General features: G+C 28.4%; 2 protein-coding genes across 2 annotated transcripts; both read right to left on the reverse strand.

The window, feature by feature from the left end:
* Positions 1 to 2,423: 2,423 nt before the first annotated feature.
* Positions 2,424 to 3,172, reverse strand: MRS44_003974 (uncharacterized protein; the record flags this gene model as incomplete). Its single annotated transcript, XM_065621993.1, has 2 exons — positions 2,424 to 3,073; positions 3,130 to 3,172. 2 exons carry the CDS (start codon positions 3,170 to 3,172, stop codon positions 2,424 to 2,426), a joined length of 693 nt encoding a protein of 230 aa, XP_065478065.1.
* Positions 3,173 to 14,577: 11,405 nt separating this feature from the next.
* Positions 14,578 to 18,568, reverse strand: MRS44_003975 (uncharacterized protein; the record flags this gene model as incomplete). Its single annotated transcript, XM_065621994.1, has 11 exons — positions 14,578 to 14,586; positions 14,838 to 15,167; positions 15,329 to 16,014; positions 16,078 to 16,087; positions 16,143 to 16,293; positions 16,691 to 17,533; positions 17,586 to 17,778; positions 17,847 to 17,902; positions 17,954 to 18,076; positions 18,150 to 18,493; positions 18,545 to 18,568. 11 exons carry the CDS (start codon positions 18,566 to 18,568, stop codon positions 14,578 to 14,580), a joined length of 2,769 nt encoding a protein of 922 aa, XP_065478066.1.
* Positions 18,569 to 19,740: the final 1,172 nt, after the last annotated feature.

A 19,740-nucleotide genomic window follows, 5' to 3' on the forward strand; every position in this document is an offset into this window, starting at 1 on the left:
TCTAAAGGAATAGATCTTTATTTAATTTATTTTTAACTTAGATTTATAAGGATTTCCCTCTTAGTTATATAATATAAAAAAAATAAAAATTAATTACTTATTAACCGTGATATATTACTAATTAATATATATTAGGCTTTAAACTTTATTAAGTAATACCTAGAGCTTAAGATATATTTCTTTTAGAATTATAATTATTTAAGAGCTAAATATAAAGATTTAATAATTATTTATAATTAATTTTACCTTATAAGAAATATAATTATAAAATATAATATTTAATTAAATAATCTTTTATAATTTTAATAAGATTAGCTTTTTTATAAATATAATTATAAATAAAATAATTATTATAATTTTAAAAAGGTATTTAAAGCTAAAATAAATATAGCTTAGAAATTAAAAATAAATTATAATTATTTAAGTAATTAATATAAAAAACTAAATAATTTAATTATTTATTATTAATATATATAAATATTACTTTATTAATTAATATTAAAATAATAACCTCTTAGGTAATTAAGTTATTATAATAATTTAAAATAATTAAATTAATAATAAAATTAGTTTTAAATAATTTAAATATTTTAATTAATATATACCTAAGTAATTAAATAATTATTATTATTTCTTAATTTTTAATAATTATAAAAGTTATTAATTTATTAAATTTAAGAGATATTATAAGAAAAATTATTTAGCTTTATATATTATTTTATTTTTTTTTATTTTTTTTAATTACTTAATATTAAGTACTTTAAGTTATTAAAAAAGGCTTATAATTAAAAAATAAAATATTTAATTAAATACTTTTTTATGTATATTTTAAAAACTAAGTTTTTTTTAGCTTTTTATATAATATATAAGGCTATTATAATAAAAAGAAATATTAAGGAGGCTTTTAAAAGAGCTAATATTATTTTTTTTAACTTAGAAATTATAGTCTTAAAGCTTAATATATAATTATAAACTTTAATACCTATTAAAAAAGGGATTAAACCTTTTACCCCTTAGGTCTTAAAGACTTTAAAGATTATACTTAAGGCTGAATCTTAGTTTAAATACCTTAAGAAATAAATTAAAAGGTATTATAATAACTCCCTAGAGTTAATTATAAAGGCAATAAAGTCTTTTATAAAGGTAATAAAAGGAAATATATATAAGATTATATTATTAAGAGCTAAGATTAAAAACTTTTAAGAGGTAAATAAGATATTAAATTAGTATTAAAAAATAAAAAGAACTAAATTATAAAAAAATAAAGTAATAATAATAAAAAAAGAAAAATAAGTAATTAATTAAATAAATATAAATATTTAAATAATAATAAAATTATTAAGAAATAATAATTAAAAAAATTAATATAATTAAGTATTTAATATTATAATATTTATAATAAGCCTAGGTATAATATAAAGATTTATTAAGTAATAATTAAAATATTTAAAAAAGAATATAATTAATAGTTTTAATTAATTAAATAATTTATAATATTTTTATTATAATATATTATAAAAAGATAAAAAAAATATAATACTTATTTATTTATAATACTTACTTATTATATATATTATATATTAAGAAGAGGCCTTATAAGTTTTTATTAATTAAGGTATAATTACTTATATATTAAAAGTAATTTAATAATTACTTTTTTAATTATTATAATTAGTTATATAATTACTTTAATTAATATAATAAAAATAATAACTAGGTATTATAGCTTAAATATATAAAATATACTTATTACATTTTCTTATATATTAATTACCTTAATTATTAATATAATTTAATTATATTTAATACCTTTAAGTAAATTATTAAATATAACTTATACTTTTTGCCTTAAAGTATGTAACTTAATCCTTTATTAATATAAACCTAATATAACTAGTTTATCCCTAGGGAAATATCCTCTTTTTATATTATATTAAAAAATATAAATAGCTTAGTTATTATTTTTTATAAATAATTAAAAAAAAGAAGATTCTTATACAAATAATAATATAAGTAATATATATAAGTTTAAGGATAAGCTGTACTTATTAATACTTAATATATAATAAGATATTTTATTAAGCCATAATAAAAATAACTACTCTTTATAAACTTACTTATAATAAAAAAATATTATTATAAAGCTTAAAGAAAGAGCTATTAATAGTATAAGGTAGGCCTTATATATTATAAAGCTAATTTCTTAAAAATTCTTCAAAGTAGATTTTTTAAATTACAGATATTTTTACTAAGACCTTACGCAGGGGGGGGGCTAACCTGACCCTGAAACACAATACTAATAATCCTGAACCTCGGGAACTGTTAGTCTATTTGTTGAAGCTGCGCTTAGCTCTTTAGGTGCGTAGATTGCCCCCTATTAGAAGGAAAGACTATCCAGGAAGCCACCTATCTCCATAGGGATATCAAAGCTGAAAGATCTTTGTACATCTTCGGGAGTGACAATTATCTGTATTAAGATATGTCAGCATGCTTGTAAGCAACTTGAGTGCAATTAGTGACTTATCTTCAGCCGCGAAGGGGGCATCCCCCACGTCCTTCTCATTTTCCTCTTGAAAGTATCGTCTCCATGTCCACAAGCAGTCGTACACTATCCTCATGCTCATTCTGTTCTTCACTTGCCGTAAGCGTAAGTCGTCGATGGTCACACCGCCAACGACGGTTGTGTCAGGCAGCGCGCAGAAGAAGCTAATGACGTCTCCGAGTCTGGCAGGTAAATCGTTGTTCACAACGCTGATCTTTCGGAGGGCGGCAATGGCGGCTTCAAGATTCTTTGTGCCAGCACTGACATCGATGATGGAGCGGAAATACCCGTTCATTAGAATCTTGAGGACCACAAAGGCAGCGCAAGTAAAAACTTGGTAGCAAAAAAACGGGCAGTAGTGACAGAACCCTGTCTTTTCCGTGGCTTTGTCGATGCTTAGCTCTATGAGACGTTGCGCTGTGAGATATAGTGTGATGATTCTGGCTTTGTAACCATCCGTAGTGGCATCGTCAAGAAGGTAGGATGCATGCAGATGCAGCTTAGCTGCTGTGAGGTACCATACGTTCAAGGCTAGAGCATGTTTAGCCATTATCGACAAAGAGGAATCAACGAAGGGCGTGAAATACCTCTTTCTGCGCCGCATTGGCACTCCAGATCGGCCAAAACCATGTTAAGTAGACGGTATAAGGTCAACCTCTCATCTGCACGAGCACTATCCCCCCCATCTTCTGGAATATGACGCCCGAGGGAAGAGGATACCCTCAGTCTAAATTGCTCTACCCGACGACGGTAAACAAGCGACAAGTTCGGGGCGGGGGAATCCGACAACTCTGTCATCTGGGTCACCGATAAAGGACCATCATGTGTCTGTACGAATATGGGAAGGCCACAGCCAACACTCACACTGAGAAGAGTGAATCAGCAGCTGTTCGCCTAGCACATGCAATGATAGAATCCCTGGCCGACTGACCTTTGCGCTACAATGTTGCAGGCCTCCCAGGTTCGCACCCATTCAGCATACTCTAATGCTTCTAGTTTGATAGGTACTTTAGAAACGTCTTGGGCACTAAGAGCATGATGCAGGCCTATCTGTGTCCCTATTTGTAGCATTGTTCCTACAAGCATGAAAGTCGGGTCTGCCGTGCTGTTGCTTGTCGGGAAGGGCCAGGTGCAGAGGAGGGCCAATGCCTGGACTGTCGTTATGGAGTAGGAGACGGACCGCAGTGTCTTCCACATGAGATCCGTTACACTTCTAGCGAGCTTTGGCAATAATGTTGGATGGGATGACAGGCGCCTAGAGGCGACCGAGATGATGGTCCAAAACAGAAACTCAGATAGGTGGTAATACTCTTGAGGAGATCTGTTGATATCAATAACCGGCATATGAGGATGATACGATGTCCGATAACTATGAGCGAGAGACTTGTCAGTGGTGCCATCAGCATGAACATTGAGGACCATACATATTGAACAGCTCTTCAATCTCTTCGACCGAGAGCGCCGTGTTACCCAGCGCCTGCGGACGTGGAAGGGAACTAGAGAAGCGTCGGCGCGGATCAGGCTCATCGATAACAGGTCGGGTAGTGAGGCCAGGAGCACGTGGATGTTCTGTAGCATCAGTTGTTGCTGTAGGGGACTCATCGACAGGGATCGGGGCGGAGGTGGTTGTTGCATAGGCAGAACGGTCGAACGGCTGCTATCGAGCTGAAGTTGACCCAGGTTTGCGTCAACTGAGGGGTGGGTAGAAGACCTCCAGCAGTCGCGGGTAGTGCCCAATCCATCTCACTTGTTGGTCTGGTTTGAGCTGTCTCTAATGTTGGGTATGTGTTGGAGCCATCCTGAGCTTCTTCCAGTCGTTTCTTCAAATCGCGGATCTCGTTTACCAAGTCGACTGACCGTCTAAATAATCAGTTTCGGTAAACAAAGACGACGACATCTATTCTTATGTTGTTACGTACCTCCGCTTTCTTGTTCTCCTACATCCAAGCTCAATCTTGCACTCCAGTCCAAGGCGGTTGCATCGGCTACAAACTGGAAGATTATTGTGTCGTCACAATAAGTGAGGTCGCACCACAGGACATTACCATAAGAACTTAGTAAATTCGCGCTTTTTTAAGTTCAACCGGCATCTCTTAGCAAGCCACATAGAGGGCAGGGATAAGCGGCAAAGTAAATCCCCTACTAAAAATAAGTAGGCGGCTTATTCCTACTTCTAACCTTTGCCTTCTATTAAAGCTACCCTCTAATATTATAATAATAAAAATAGCCGCCGCCGCCGCTAACTTTATAGATATTATATATATATTTTTTTAATATTAAAAATAGACTAAAGGTTAAGAAAAGAATATAAATAATAAAAGAAATTAGCTTTTTTTTAATAAGATAATAAGGTTAATAAGACTTCTAAAAGTATTAATTCTAATAATTTAATTAGCTAATATATATTATATCTCTTTCTTAATATTTCTAAGAGTTATTATTATCTTATAATTATTAAATTAAATCTATTTTTTTCCTTAATACCTTAAGGCCTTTCTTTTATAACTACTTTTATAGCTACTTAATAACTTCTTTATAATATTATATATATAAAAAAAGCTTATTATTATTAGTAATAAAGAATTCCTTATTATTATATAAAAGATTAATAAGGTCCTTATCTTTAATAATAATTTTCTTAGCTTTTTCTTACCTAATAAAATTAATTTAATTAAAAGGTATATCCTTAATCTAGATTAGTTAATCCTTAGTCTTATTAAGGTATATACTTATTTTATAATTTAAAAATACTTTTTTAATTATCTCTAATTATATACTAAGACGCTTTAAAATAAAAATAACTATATAAATAATTATAACTCTCTTATTACTAATTAATTACTTAAAATCCTCTTTTTTCTCTTTTTTTATTTACTTAATATACTTATTAATTACCTCTTATAATTATTACTTAAAAAAAATATTAATAGTAATATTAAAGGGTTATAAAAGACTTATATAGCTAAGAAAAATAAATATAAGAAAAATATTATTATCCTTTAATTTCTTTTTAATCCCTTTAATCTTATAAAATATAGCTATATCTATTATAAGTAATATATCCTCTTTTATATCTTTAATAAAAAGAAAAAACTTATTATTAATCTAAGAAAAAAAAAAGCTCCTTATTATTATATATTATTTTATTAAACTCTATATTAATATTAAAAAAATAAAAATATTACTTTTTCTTATAATTTTAATAATTTTTATTAATAAAAATACTATAAAATATAATAATTAATTAAAGCGTAAATTTATTATCTATAAATATATAAATACTTAAGATAGCTTATTATTTATTTTACTTATTATAATTACTTTTCTTAAAAATTAATTTTATATTATATATTTCTTAAGTAAAGCTATTAAGATACTTAAATAAAATTAAAATCTTATTTAAGTTAAGTATAAAGCGCTAATAAAACTAGTATTTTAATAAGTTTAAGATTATTATAATAGCCTAATATTAAAATTATAATATAAAGATATACCTAATAAATTATAAGAACTTATTTATAATATTAATATAATCCTCTAGCCTCTTAATTAATTACTTTATTACTTATTACTTTATAATATTATAATATTAAAAAAAGCCTTATTATTAATTAATAAAAAAAAAAACTAAGAGCTTTAATCTAAGTATAACTCCTTTTAAATAGCTTATACCTTCTAGTAAAACTAAGAGATTATAGCTACTTTCCCTTAAGTATAGCACTCTAAGAAAAAGAAATATATTTAATCTTTAAGGCCTAGCTACTTAAGGCAAAATCTTTAATAATATTTTTTAAGAAAAAACTTATACTTTTATTACTATTTATAAATTATTCCTTCTAGTATTTTAAAGTACCTTAAAGTATTATAAACCATAGGCTTCTTTTTCTAACCCTTCTTTATAATATAGCTATAAATTAGCTATATAAAGACTTCTGCCTTTTACTTTAGTAAATAGCTTCTTTCTAGGCATTAAATTAGTAAGATCCTCCTTAGTTTCTACTCTATAAGAGGCTTAGGCTTTAAGCTAGGCTTTTTCCTTAGTATTAAGGCTATAATCTAGCTAGTATTAAGATTAACCTTATTAAGTAGTAGTATTATATAAAAAACGCAATAGTAATAGCTTTAAATTAAATAAAAAAGAAATTATAAAAATCCTAGCTAGGGGGAATATTTAATCTTTTAATATTACCCCTAGAATAATTACTTTTATATACTAACTATATAAGGAAGTAATTATCTAGGAAGTAATACATATTATAGCCTAACTAAGCATAGGTTACGTACTAAGAAGAAGCCCTATAATTCCTTACTAACTAGGGCATAATTACTAATATTCTAAAAGTAATTATAATAATCGCCTCTCTAATTACTATAATTACTTATATAATTACTCTAACTAAAATAGTAAAAATAATAATTAGGCATTATAACCTAAGTATATAAAATATACTTATTAATACTTTCTTATATAATAGCTACCTTAGCTATTAATATAACTTAGTTATATTTAATACCTTTAAGTATATTACTAGATATAACTTATACCTTATTTAAGATAATATAATATTCTCTTTTATTAATATAAACCTAATATAATTAGTTTATCCCTTAGGAATATATATAATTATTATATATAAATAACTCTTATTTAAAGGATTACTTATATTACCTTAAATAATATTAAATATAATAGCTATTTAAGTAACTCTTATAAATAATTATTAATAAGTTTTACTTATTAATTATTTACTTATTATATTTATCTAAGCTACTTTAATTAATAAAAATATAAAAAATAAGAATAATAATAAAGAAAATATTAAATAACTCTATATATAAATTACTACTATAAGCGCTAAAATAAATAAAATATATAACCTTATTAAGAGAATAAATAAAACTTAATATATCTAAAATATAATTTACTTAGATAATATCTAAAATATTAATAATATAATAACTATTACTATAAATAAAAGAGATATAAGAGAAATCTTAAAATTAAACCTCTTAAAACCCTTTAATAAAACTACTTATAAGCTATTAATATTCCTTACTTAGCTAAAGGTATTTATAATATATTAGTTAATATAATTTACTTTACCTATTAATAAGGTTTAATATATTATAAGAAGACTTAAGAATTATATTACTGCATAATTTAAACTTATTATAAAGAAATATCTTATAACCTTAATTTATTAATATTTACCTTATACTTATTATTTTTACTTAGATTATAAAGCCTTTAAGATAATACTTTAATAGGCCTTTAAAATTATTAATAAAAAGGTATAAGCTAAAAAAAAAATTAAGGCACTTTAATAAACTTAATTTACCTTAAAGTATAAAATAAAATACTTTTAATTTACCTTAAAACTTAATTAAAACTAAGAACCTTTAATATCTATATTTTTTAATAAACTTAAAAAAGAAATATAAATAAAGCTCTATAAAGAAAAATAACTTAATAATCTTATTAAATATATTAATAAGGTAATTAAGATTAATAATTAATAATTCTTATAAAAGAAATTATAAAACCTTAAGTTTAGTAATAATAAAGTTAATAACTTATAATATAATATTAACTAAGGTAAGAAAACAAATAATAATACCTCTTATAATATTAAAGCTAGCCTTATAATACTTAGAGCTATATAGAAAAGTAAATAAGACTATTAAGGTCTTAAATATTATTATTACTATAAGATAAATTATATTAAAAAGGTTTATTATAAGAAATAATAAGATATTAAGAAAAGATATTATTAACCTAATTAATAATAATTCTTCTTAAAAAGTAAGAAATATATTAATATAGCTTATTAAGCTTAATAAAGAGATAAGAAACCTTAAACTATAACTTAATTAATTAAACTTAATATAATATTATAAAATAAATATAATATATTAATAAGATAAAATTAAAATAAATATAAATAAAAACTAAATAAAAGAATAACTTATAGCTAAGATATATTAAGAAATAATTAAAAAAAACCTAGAATATATAATAATAATTACTTTTAGAATTAATAAAATAAAAAAACCTTATATTAGATATAATAAATAATAAAAGAATTATTATTATAGTTATTAAGGTGCTTAAATAAAAAAAAGTAATAATATTATTAAAATAAAAAAATAATTACTCTTAATAATAGCTAAATAAGTAAACTATAAAGAGGCTATTATAAAAGGCTTTAATTATAAAAAATAAGTTATAAGGTATAATAAATAGTCTTAGCTATTATTTATTATATATTAAAGGAATTATTAATAAAATAACCCTATATAATATAACTATAACTTATGCTTATAATACTAAATTAAAGTATTAAAAAAATATAATAAAACCTATAAATAAAAGGAATAGGCATATAATAATAAAAAACCTTAATAAATAAATTAGCTTATTAAAGTAAATAATACTAATATTAATTAAACTAGGTTTAAATATAAGGTAAAGAAATTATAAAGGGAACTATATAAAGTATATACTTAATAATAAAAAAAGAGAAAAAGTAATAAAGAATTATAAAAAAAAAATTACCTATATTTATATAATAAAAATAATAATTAATATTAAAATAACCTATAAGAAAGATTTATCTAGACTATATAAGAATATATAAATATAGCAGATATATAAAAAATCTATATTTAAGCCTATTATAAGGATTTAGCTAAAAACTTATAATATTAAGAAGTATTATTTAACCTATAAGATAATATAAGGATATATTTAATATATAAAAAATACCTTAGTATCTCTTAGATATCTTATTAATATTATTAATATAAAAGATATAAGAAAAAGAAGTAAAAATAAGACTACTTTCTTCTTACCTTATTAGCCTAATTAAATAATAAACCTTATATATAATATAAAATAAAAGGCTATTAGATATTTTATTAATATAATACTATTAGTATTATATATATATAATACTATAAAGACCTATACTAAGCTATTTAAAAATATAAATAAACTATTTATAAGGTAAAAGACTAATAAAAGTAAGTTAATTAAGAGAAAGTATTAAAAGAATAAGAATTAATAACTTAATTAAAAGATAAAGAAAACCTAAGGTAAAAATAAAAATAATAATACTAAGATTAGTTATATAGCTAAGATAATATATATAACTATAAGGTATATAATAATAATAAATATAAATATAATTATATTAGCTATATATTATTAAAAAACTAAGGAATCTACTTATAAAAGAGCTATAAGTAAAAAAATAAGCTATAATACTATAAAGGGCCCTATATATTATTAAAGAAAGATTAATATAAAGATATTTTAAAATACTAATATAAATTAAGAGAAAATAGCTATATACTTTAATAAATAATAAAGCTAAGTAAAATCTATTTAACCTAAGGATAATAAATAAGCTTAAATTATTATAAAAATATAAAATAAAGCCTTATATAATAATTAACCTTAAAGGGAAATAATTTAATTATAATAATAAAGTTATTAATAATAAGATTAATTACCTTAAAGTTTTTATTTAAAAAAAAAACTAAGGAATCTTATTTAATATTATATTTATAGAAAATTATAACTTAATACTTAGGTACCTATAATTATGCTGATTTAACTTATATTTTAATTAAAGGAGTAGCTAAATATTTTCCTTTAATAATAAGGTACTCCTTATAATAAATAATAACTTAAAAAATAATATAAGATCTTAAATTTTTATTAGAGATATTAAAAAAATTAAATAAAAATATATATAAAATACCTCTTTACTTATAAGGGTAAAATATAAATACTATAATAAATAAAAAATAATAATAATAAAAAATAATTATATAAGTTATATAATAAGTTTATAAACTTAAGAAAGACTTTAAGTAATTAAAAAAATTATATAATAACCTAAAAGAGAAAGAATAACTTAAGAATATATTATAAAAATATTATACTTATAAAAAACTCTTTATAGAGGAACTTAAAATAAGTTTACTTAAATATATATATTATAACCTAGAGATTAAGTTTATTAATAAGAAATAACTTAGCTTTAATAAACTCTACTTATTTAATACGATATAATTATTAATATTAAAAGAATATATTAAAGAAATACTATAAAAAAGATATATTAAAGAAAGTAAATTATTTATTAAATACCTTATTATATTTATTTTAAAAAAAATAAAAAGCTTTACCTTTATATTAACTTTAAAATACTTAATATTATTATAATTAAGAATTATATATTATTACCTCTTATTAATAAATTAAAGAATTAACTTTTAAAATAAAATATTTTATAGTACTTAACCTTAAAAGAGCCTATAACCTTATTTAAATTAAAAAGAAATATAAATAAAAAACTACTTTTTATACTAAGTATAAACTATTTAAATACCTTATTATACCTTTTAGACTTATAAATATACTTATTATATTTTAATAAATAATTAATAATATATTATAAGAATATCTAGATATATTTATTATATATTACTTAGATAATATTTTTAGTTTCTCTAAAATAAAAAAGAAATATATAAAATATATCTATAAAATATTATAAATACTATAAGATACTAACTTATTAATAAAACTTAAGAAAAATAAGTTTTATATCTTAGAAGTAAAATTTCTTAGATATATTATCTCTTATAATAAGATATATATAAACCCTAAGAAGGTCTTAGTAATTAAGAACTAAAAGAAATTAATTAATATTAAGGAAATATAAGCCTTCCTTAGATTTATTAATTATTATTATAAATTTCTTAAATAATTTAAAAAAATTATAATATTATTAATTAAGCTTATAAAGAAAAATAAGATATTTATATTTAAGAATAAGATATAAAAGGCTTTTTATATAATTAAAAAACTTATCTTAAGTAAATTAATACTTAAAATATTTAATTTATCTTAATTAATATAACTTAAAATAAATACCTTAGACTTTATACTAAGAGCTTAAATTAAATAATAAGATAATAAAAGACTTTTATACCTAATTATATTTTATTATTATAAATTATATAAAATAAAACTTAATTACTTTATTTATAATAAAGAATTTCTTATAATTATTAATACCTTTAAGGAATTTTAATATTACTTCCTTAAAAGTATTTATTAAATTAAGGTATATATAAATTATAAAAATATTACTTATTTTATAAAAACCTAAGAACTTAATAAATAATAATTATAATATATTAAATACTTCTTAGAATTTAATTATATTATTATTTATATTAAAGAAATAAAAAATAACTAGGCTAATATTATTAGCTAATAACCTAACCTAGATATTAGAAAAATTAAAGCTAAAAAATAATTATTATATCTTACCTTAGAGAGATACCTTAAATAAAAGTTTATTAAGTAAATATAAAAATTAATACCTTTATTAAAGTATTTTATACTTATTAGAAAATATAAATAACTAATTATAGATGTTATTAATTATATATAAAAATACTAATAATAAAGTAATAAAGTTTAGACTTATAGAGGAAAGATCTCTATCCTTAATAAAGTACTTTAAATTATCTTTAATTATTATTATTACTAAGTTATATAATATAATAACTTAAAAGAAATAACCTAAGCTATATAATAGTATTATAATAATTATAACCTTAAAGATAAAATATAAAGAAAAATATATTATTATAAGAAATACTATAAATAAATTAATTAATAAATTTAAGAATAATAAAAAAAATTAAGGCTTTATAAGTAATTTAAAATTATAATAATATTATATTAAATTAATAAAGTAATTTATATAAGAAAATAAAATAATTTACTCTTAAAAGAAATTTAATAATATAATAAATAACTCTAAGATAATAAAAAAACTAATAAATAATAAGTCTTAGAAAAGCTATATTATAAACTTATATATAAAATATATAGCTACTTATTATATAAATACTAAGGGATTAATAAAACCTTAAAATAAATTAAAATAGTATTTATTTTCCTTAATATAAAAAAAACTATTTTAATAATTATTAATTAATATAACTTCTATATAAAGACTAAGGCATAATATTATAAACCTTATAAGAAATTATAATTACTCTTAATTATATAATAACTATAGGACTTTATTACTATAAACTTTATTATTAAATTACCTCTATTAAAAAAAGTAGCTATTAAAGACTTTTATAATAATATTTTTATTATTATAAATAAACTTATAAAATTTTTTTATTTTATATTTTATAAAGAATTAATAATAATAAAAGAATTTATTTATTTTTTTTACTTTTATATTACTAAGATATATAATATATTACTTAAGATTATTATAAATTAAGGACTATTATTTACTTTAAAATTTTAGTAAAGCCTTATAAGATACTTAGAGATTAATTATAAACTCTTTATTATATATTATAAAGAGATAAATAAATAAATTAAATATATAAATTAAATACTAAAATAATATCTTTAATATTATATTAATTATAAATAAATTAACTAAGTTAAGAAGCTATTAGTTATATAGCTAGCTTATAATATAGCTATAAATATAAATATAAAGATTATATTAATCTATATTAATTTTAGATTTATATTAAATATATATTAATAAATATAAGATATTATTATTAACCTTAAAGTAATTCTTATTAATAATTAATTAAAAAACTTATATAAAAAAATAAAAATAAAACTTAAGTATATTAAAAATAAGATAATAAGTTATATTAATAAAAAAAGAATTAAGAGATTAATTTTCTTAGAGAGAAATATAATCTTATTTATAATAAAGAATATTAAGATAAAATAATAAAATAAAAAACTTAATTATAAATATATTAAATTCTATAAAATTAAGTAAAAAATCTTAAAATATAATTATAAACTAAATTTACCCCCTAAGGTTAAGCTTTATTTAATCTTTTATATTTTATTACTTAAATTAATTAATATTATAATTATTAAAACTAATAATAAACTAAAAGCAAAAATTAATATACTAAAAGAATATATTATAAAAAGTATCCTTAATATAAATAAAATTAATAATAAAATAATATATTTAATTAAATAAAAAGATTACCTAGATATAAAGAATATATAAAAACCCCTAAAATACCTTATTAATATATAATACCTTTTAAAGAACTTTTATTAATAATATTAAAAAAAAATAAATATAATATTTTAATTAATAATATCTATAGTACCCGCGAGCTATATAGCTATTATAGCCTTTAATTCTACTTTTTTAGCCTTATTTAATTTATCTAATAAGTTTAGACCTTAATATATTATCTTTATACTTTACTTATAAATTTATTTCTTTTAATAATATAAGCGTATTAGGCGAGAAAGCTATGTATTTATCTACTATTATAAGGTAATTAACTCCTCCTTAGCCCTCTCCTCTTTAAGCTTAAAATAATACTTCTTAGCTATAAGGCAAGATATTATTAGATAAGTTAATAAGAAAGAAAAGTATTAAGCTAAATTATACTTATTAATAAAAACTAATATTCTTAAACTATTATAAGCGCGACCTTAATAAATATACTTTAAATAATAAAATATACCCTTAAGTATCTTATATTATAGCTACTTCTAGATATAATATAAATAAGATATAACTTTAAAACCTATTTCTTTAATTAATTTAAATAATTAATAATAGCACATAGTAGATTAAGATTTTACTTTTAGTATATTATTAATATTATTAGAATATTTAAGGAAGAAGGTTCTAATAAACTAAGAAAAGTTAGGCGACTAGCTTTATAGGCCTTAAGGATAAGACCCAACGGAGGGGAGATATTATATCACGGCCTAACCAAGCACAGGTCACGTGCTAAGAAGAAGCCCCATAATTCCCCACTAACCAAGGCGTGATCACCGATACGCCAGAAGCGATCATAGTGATCGCCTCTTTAATCACCATAATCACTTATATAATTACTCTAACCAAGACAGCAGGGACAGTAATCAGGCATCACGACCTAAGTATATAAAACACACCTATTAGCACTCTCTTATATAATAGCTACCTCAGCTATTAATACCAGTTAGTTATACTTAATACCTTTAAGTATATTACTAGACGTGACTTACACCCCGTTTAAGATAATATAATATTCTCCTCTGCCAATATAAACCTAGCACGACCGGTTTATCCCTTGGGAACACATACGATCGTCACAATACGCCAAGACCAACAGTTAAACTCAAAAAAGCGCGAATTTACCGAGTTCTTACAGTACTCAGACGGAGGTGTTTCAACCGCACAAGTTTAGGATAACGTACCTTTTGCTGCTTGCACTCGTTACAAGCCTTTCTTCGACCGGAAGATCCATCCGCATTGTCGGTGCCGGCGCCGTTGAGGCGTGGTCTCGAGGTTCCGCGTCTTGGCTGGCCTTCAGCTTGGCCCGAAGACGCATCGGCATTCATCGGCGGATGTGAATGCCGGCCAACGGCGTTCTGCAATCCGATGGAAATGAGCTCTCTCATGTCCGAGGCGGACGTTTCCAGCTCAAAGCAGGCTGGTACATACCTTTGTACTCGAAGTGCGGGGAAGTCGATCACCATACTTGCGCAAGCCTCGTTAGCAACACCAGAGGTGAAAATCACACTAGCCTACTTCAGCTGTTTAGGGTACTCAAGTCGGGCTACCTGATACGAATGAATTGAGCTTAACTGGCTAGTAAGGTTTATTGCTGTATTTCTATATAATCATGGTCCCTTTCTTCAAGCAGATCTGAAGATAGGTTCCATTAAAACCTGGGTGAACTCTAGACTTTGTTGTATAACTGCCCTCCCGCCGCAATGTCCAGTGCCATGGCCTCTTCCAGACCAACAATGGTGAATAGCTTTTTAGGTGTAAAGTCTTTCTCCAGTCCAGCCCTTCCTGTCTGTTTGATCTTCACGAAAACATCCTTGATAGCCTGGTAGGCAGGCCCAATTGAAGCAAAAGGGAAAATGATCATCTTGTAACCCAACTCTTTGGCTTCGTCAGGCGTCCAAGAGGGAATTGCTCCGTGCTCAACCATGTTTAGCAACATAGGTGTGGGTGCCATAAGTTCACAAACTTTGCGAGCTTCTTCCGCCGTCGTAACGCCTTCGAGGAAGCCAATGTCAGCACCAGCTCCGACCGCTGCTTGAAGTCGCCGGACAGCCTCATCGAAGCCATGTGTCTGCAGCGAGTCGGTGCGTGCTATGATGACGATATCGGAGTTTAGTTGTTTGCGAGCTTGGTAAGCCGCACCAATACGCTGCGTGAAGGTGTCGATATCGACGACTGCCTTGCCTCCAAGGTGGCCGCATCGCTTGGTCTGGATTTGATCCTCGATGTGCAAGCCTGCGATACCGGAGCGATGATACTGCGACACAGTTCGAGCGACCATGTTGGGTCCTCCATATCCCGTGTCAGTATCAGCAATGAGGGGTACCGATGGATTGAGGTTGGCAATCATCTCGGCGTGTTCTCACATGTCGTTAAGTGATGCAAAACCAAGATCGGGCTGGCCTAGTTTAGACGCACAGGTACCAGCTCCAGTCTGTCCCAAATTCAGTCAATATGGTCGGCCTGAGAGATGAAAGATGTTCACTCACCATGTAGATGCAGTCAAGTCCTACTTCATTGGCGATGCGGGCGCTGAAGCCATCGTAGACACCAGGAGCAACAATGATTTCGTCAGTCTCCAGATGGCGTCTCAACTTAGTAGCAGCCGACAAGTGTTGGGCTGCATCACCGTTACCATTGCTGTTTCCGTTGTTGAACGTTATGTTATTGGATAGGTGCGTTATTACTCAGCGAAATATCTAGTAGCTATGAGTTAGAACTAGACTAAATGCAAATAATAAGGTTGTATTTAAGTTACAAGCGTATCTTGAGGCTAAGAGAGTCCTCCGGTTCCTACAAACAAATACCTGCCTTGTGTATCTCGCCTATTCATATCCAGCAACTTCACATAGTTGAACCCTTCAAAGGTTGTGAATGCTGCTATTCTTGCTCCAACGACGAAATGTCTTGCCATAATAGTAGAAGACGACACCAAACAGACACCAGAGAAGGACCAAGCTTCCATTTGTCATGATGGGTGGGATGAAACTGATGACGATGAGTACGGTCTAATCTACACGTTGAGGGATCGACTTACCCCGACTTGATGCTCCAAGGAGTGATAAATTTGCTGAATCCATAGCCCCAAAGGTTCTTGTTGACAGTGATGCTAACAAACAGGCTGCCAGCAACGGGCTTATAACTGTCGACGGCATACGTGCTCGAAATGCTGGGGAGGGCCGCAACTTGGATTCCTGCACAAGTATACCCAACAAGCACTATTGCCTCCCATGGCCAAAGGTTCTCATATCCAACTGAGACAATGATGTTTCCGAGGTACATAATAAGAACGAATGGGATCATGGCGAGTAACCGCATCTCTGGCTCGCGAACACCGTTATTTCTAGCCGTGAGTTTGGCAGCCACCCAGTCGGACAGAGGACCACCCGTCGCCAGGCCGATGAGTGATCCGACAAAAATAGCAAAATTGGTGAATCCAATCGTCTGGCTAGAGAAGTTGTAAGGTGGCGCGGCAAGTACTTGGCTTTGGGTCAGATTGATGGTTAAGAAAGAAGAGCAGCTCCAAGAGACAACAAAGCTGGCGAATTGAACGATGGGGAAGGCAAATAGCTTCCACGGGATCCATAGGTCCAGAAGAATAGCCTTGAAGGGATGGGCATTGGGCTGGAAGACACGAAATTGCCACTTCGCGGGCTTGCCCCTGCCAAGGTAAGGATCTCTTTGAGCCGTCTCGCTGGCGGTCAGATCAGCAAGTCTATCCGGGGTACCTTTCTCCGTGGCCACGTTGATGGCGGGATCCGCTGTGCTCTGAGTATCTTCCTGTGAATTCTCCGCGTGTTTGGCGTTGGCCGAACCGTCATTCTTCCCGCTGTTGGGTCTGACTTCCTCAAGGATCTCGTTCGGGTGGGGGCGATGCCATCTAGTTCTCGTCAGCGGGAGGTCTTAGTGGGCAAGTAGGGCGGGTGACGAACTTGGTCTCTGGAAAGAGGAAGACGATATAGATCAGTACAAACGCGCCCAGGGCCACGTTTAGCCACCAAAAGTTACGCCACCCGACATTGAGCGCGACGGAACCGCTGACAATCGGACCGATCATCAATGATCCCATATATGTGACCCAATAAAGAGTGTTCCATTTGCCTCTGTCGTGCAAGAAGAAGATATCTAGGTAACCGTTAGATCTCCACCGGGGCATATTCATGCTTTGATAACGCTCTAACATGTTGACTTACCAGCAATGACGGATGGTTGGATCGACTCTGCAGGACCAGCGCCAATACCATTAAGCCTAGGTCACGGTTAAAAAATGTTTCGACAACTCGTATCCTTCAATACATACACACAAGCGCCCATGAAACTGCCATACGTCTGGGCACGGGCTCTCCATACCATGGAGGCGAGGCAAATCAGGTTGGAGAAGATGTATACCGGGCGTCTACCGAAGGAAGTGCTTATCGGAACCCTATTTCACGATAATTAATAACCTCATTCAGATCAAACCAGACTCTTCTGCCTCTATCGGATGTAGCACTTACCATATAAAGTTGCTAAACCCCAAAACCAAGATACACACTCCAGTGAACTGGACAGCGTCCGCCAGACTGCAGTGAAACGCCTCGATGTAGTCTGGAAACATAGGTGCAAGCGCTAGTGGCCCAAAACCCTGGAAGAAGCTCGCTAGACTGGCTCCAGTGATTGTCAATATTTTCCATGTAAATGACCAATTGAGGGGGTCGGCAGGATCGTCCGAAGGCTGAGGAATGAGGACACGGCTGGAACCAGAACGATCCTTGACAAAATGGTGCGATGCAACATCTCGCATGATCTCTGTGCCGGGCACGATATCTATGTGGAGCTCCGCCTCGATGGCATGGAGCTCCTGAGATGTCTATCAGCATCTCGTTCCAAGGTCACATGAGAAATGACTTACCTCATTGTTATAGTTCATCTCCATGGTGATTTTCGCTCTCCTTGGTCCGTCGCTAGGAGAGATGGATTGTCAAACAGTCCTCAGGGGTTCTTGGCAGCTGGTTTATAACAATTCTGACTCTCTCGCCAACCTCGCATGTTAAAGAATTGAGCCAAATGCCGATGTTTTTACCGAGTGCCAAGGCTATTCCAACTGAGGGGTTCTCCGCACACACTAGCTCCCGCTTTTACCGTTAGATGTCACATGGGTGAGCTTGGTCAATGGCATTGCGAAATGGGGTGGCCAACACAGAGCTTGGTGCTGATTGGGCTGGATCGCTTCGAGACTCTAACCCCAGCTTCGATCCCGCATGGTTCGAGACTTCCGGTTTTGAAGGTTGATCGGAGCCAAGTGGGAGGGCGGGGCCTCCTATCCCCTGATGGCGCGGCTGATTTGTCGAGACGATCCTGGCTTGGCGATAGCGATGGCGCCTTGCGAGGCGGATCCCTGACCCGAATCTTGGAGCTGGAAGCCAAGGGCTGAAAGCAGAGCGTTGGCTGAGCTTCCGAAACCACCAAACTCGCCCCTTTCTGATAAGGTTGTACATTGAGACGCAGAAGTGACCTTCAACAGCTCGTCTATGGTCCATGCGATAACTATTTATGACTTAATTTCACTATTGAGGCCGTAACACACATACGTAAAGCTTTTAGAATATGTAGAACCATGCGAGTACTAAGCCATAAAAAATCTGTAGGTGTCCACTAAAGGGATGCCCCATGGGCGGCTATCTTCAAGGCCTGTGCATTACCCCGTACTTCCCCATGGGGAGACAGGGTATACCTACTCCACCTGTCCTCTCGAGAGCGAAACCGGATAAGCCACGTAGGTATGACTCGAGTAGGTAGTGTAAAGCCCTCACTTTTCTGGGTTAGAATCCATGGAGCCGGTGATCCGAAATGAGACTGACGGCGTGCGGGGGAGAAGGCCCTCGCGTGTGTGCTGAGAGCAAAAGGGCCTCGCTCCCCTAGTGACAAAGAACTCTAACTTCTCCCACATGGTCTCCGATCGGCATGTCCACCGGCAAATCGGCATGACAGACTACTGCAAGTGACGGGCATGCAGGATGGACAGTGATGCTCACGAGAACTAAGAGAGGCGAGAAGACTCCAAGTGGCAAGTTATAACCCTTGCCCTACCCAAGCAATGACACCAAC

This window comes from Fusarium solani (genome assembly GCF_023522795.1).
Source record: "Fusarium solani strain SB1 chromosome Unknown bctg00000002, whole genome shotgun sequence".
In the NCBI taxonomy this organism is placed as follows: domain Eukaryota; kingdom Fungi; phylum Ascomycota; class Sordariomycetes; order Hypocreales; family Nectriaceae; genus Fusarium; species Fusarium solani.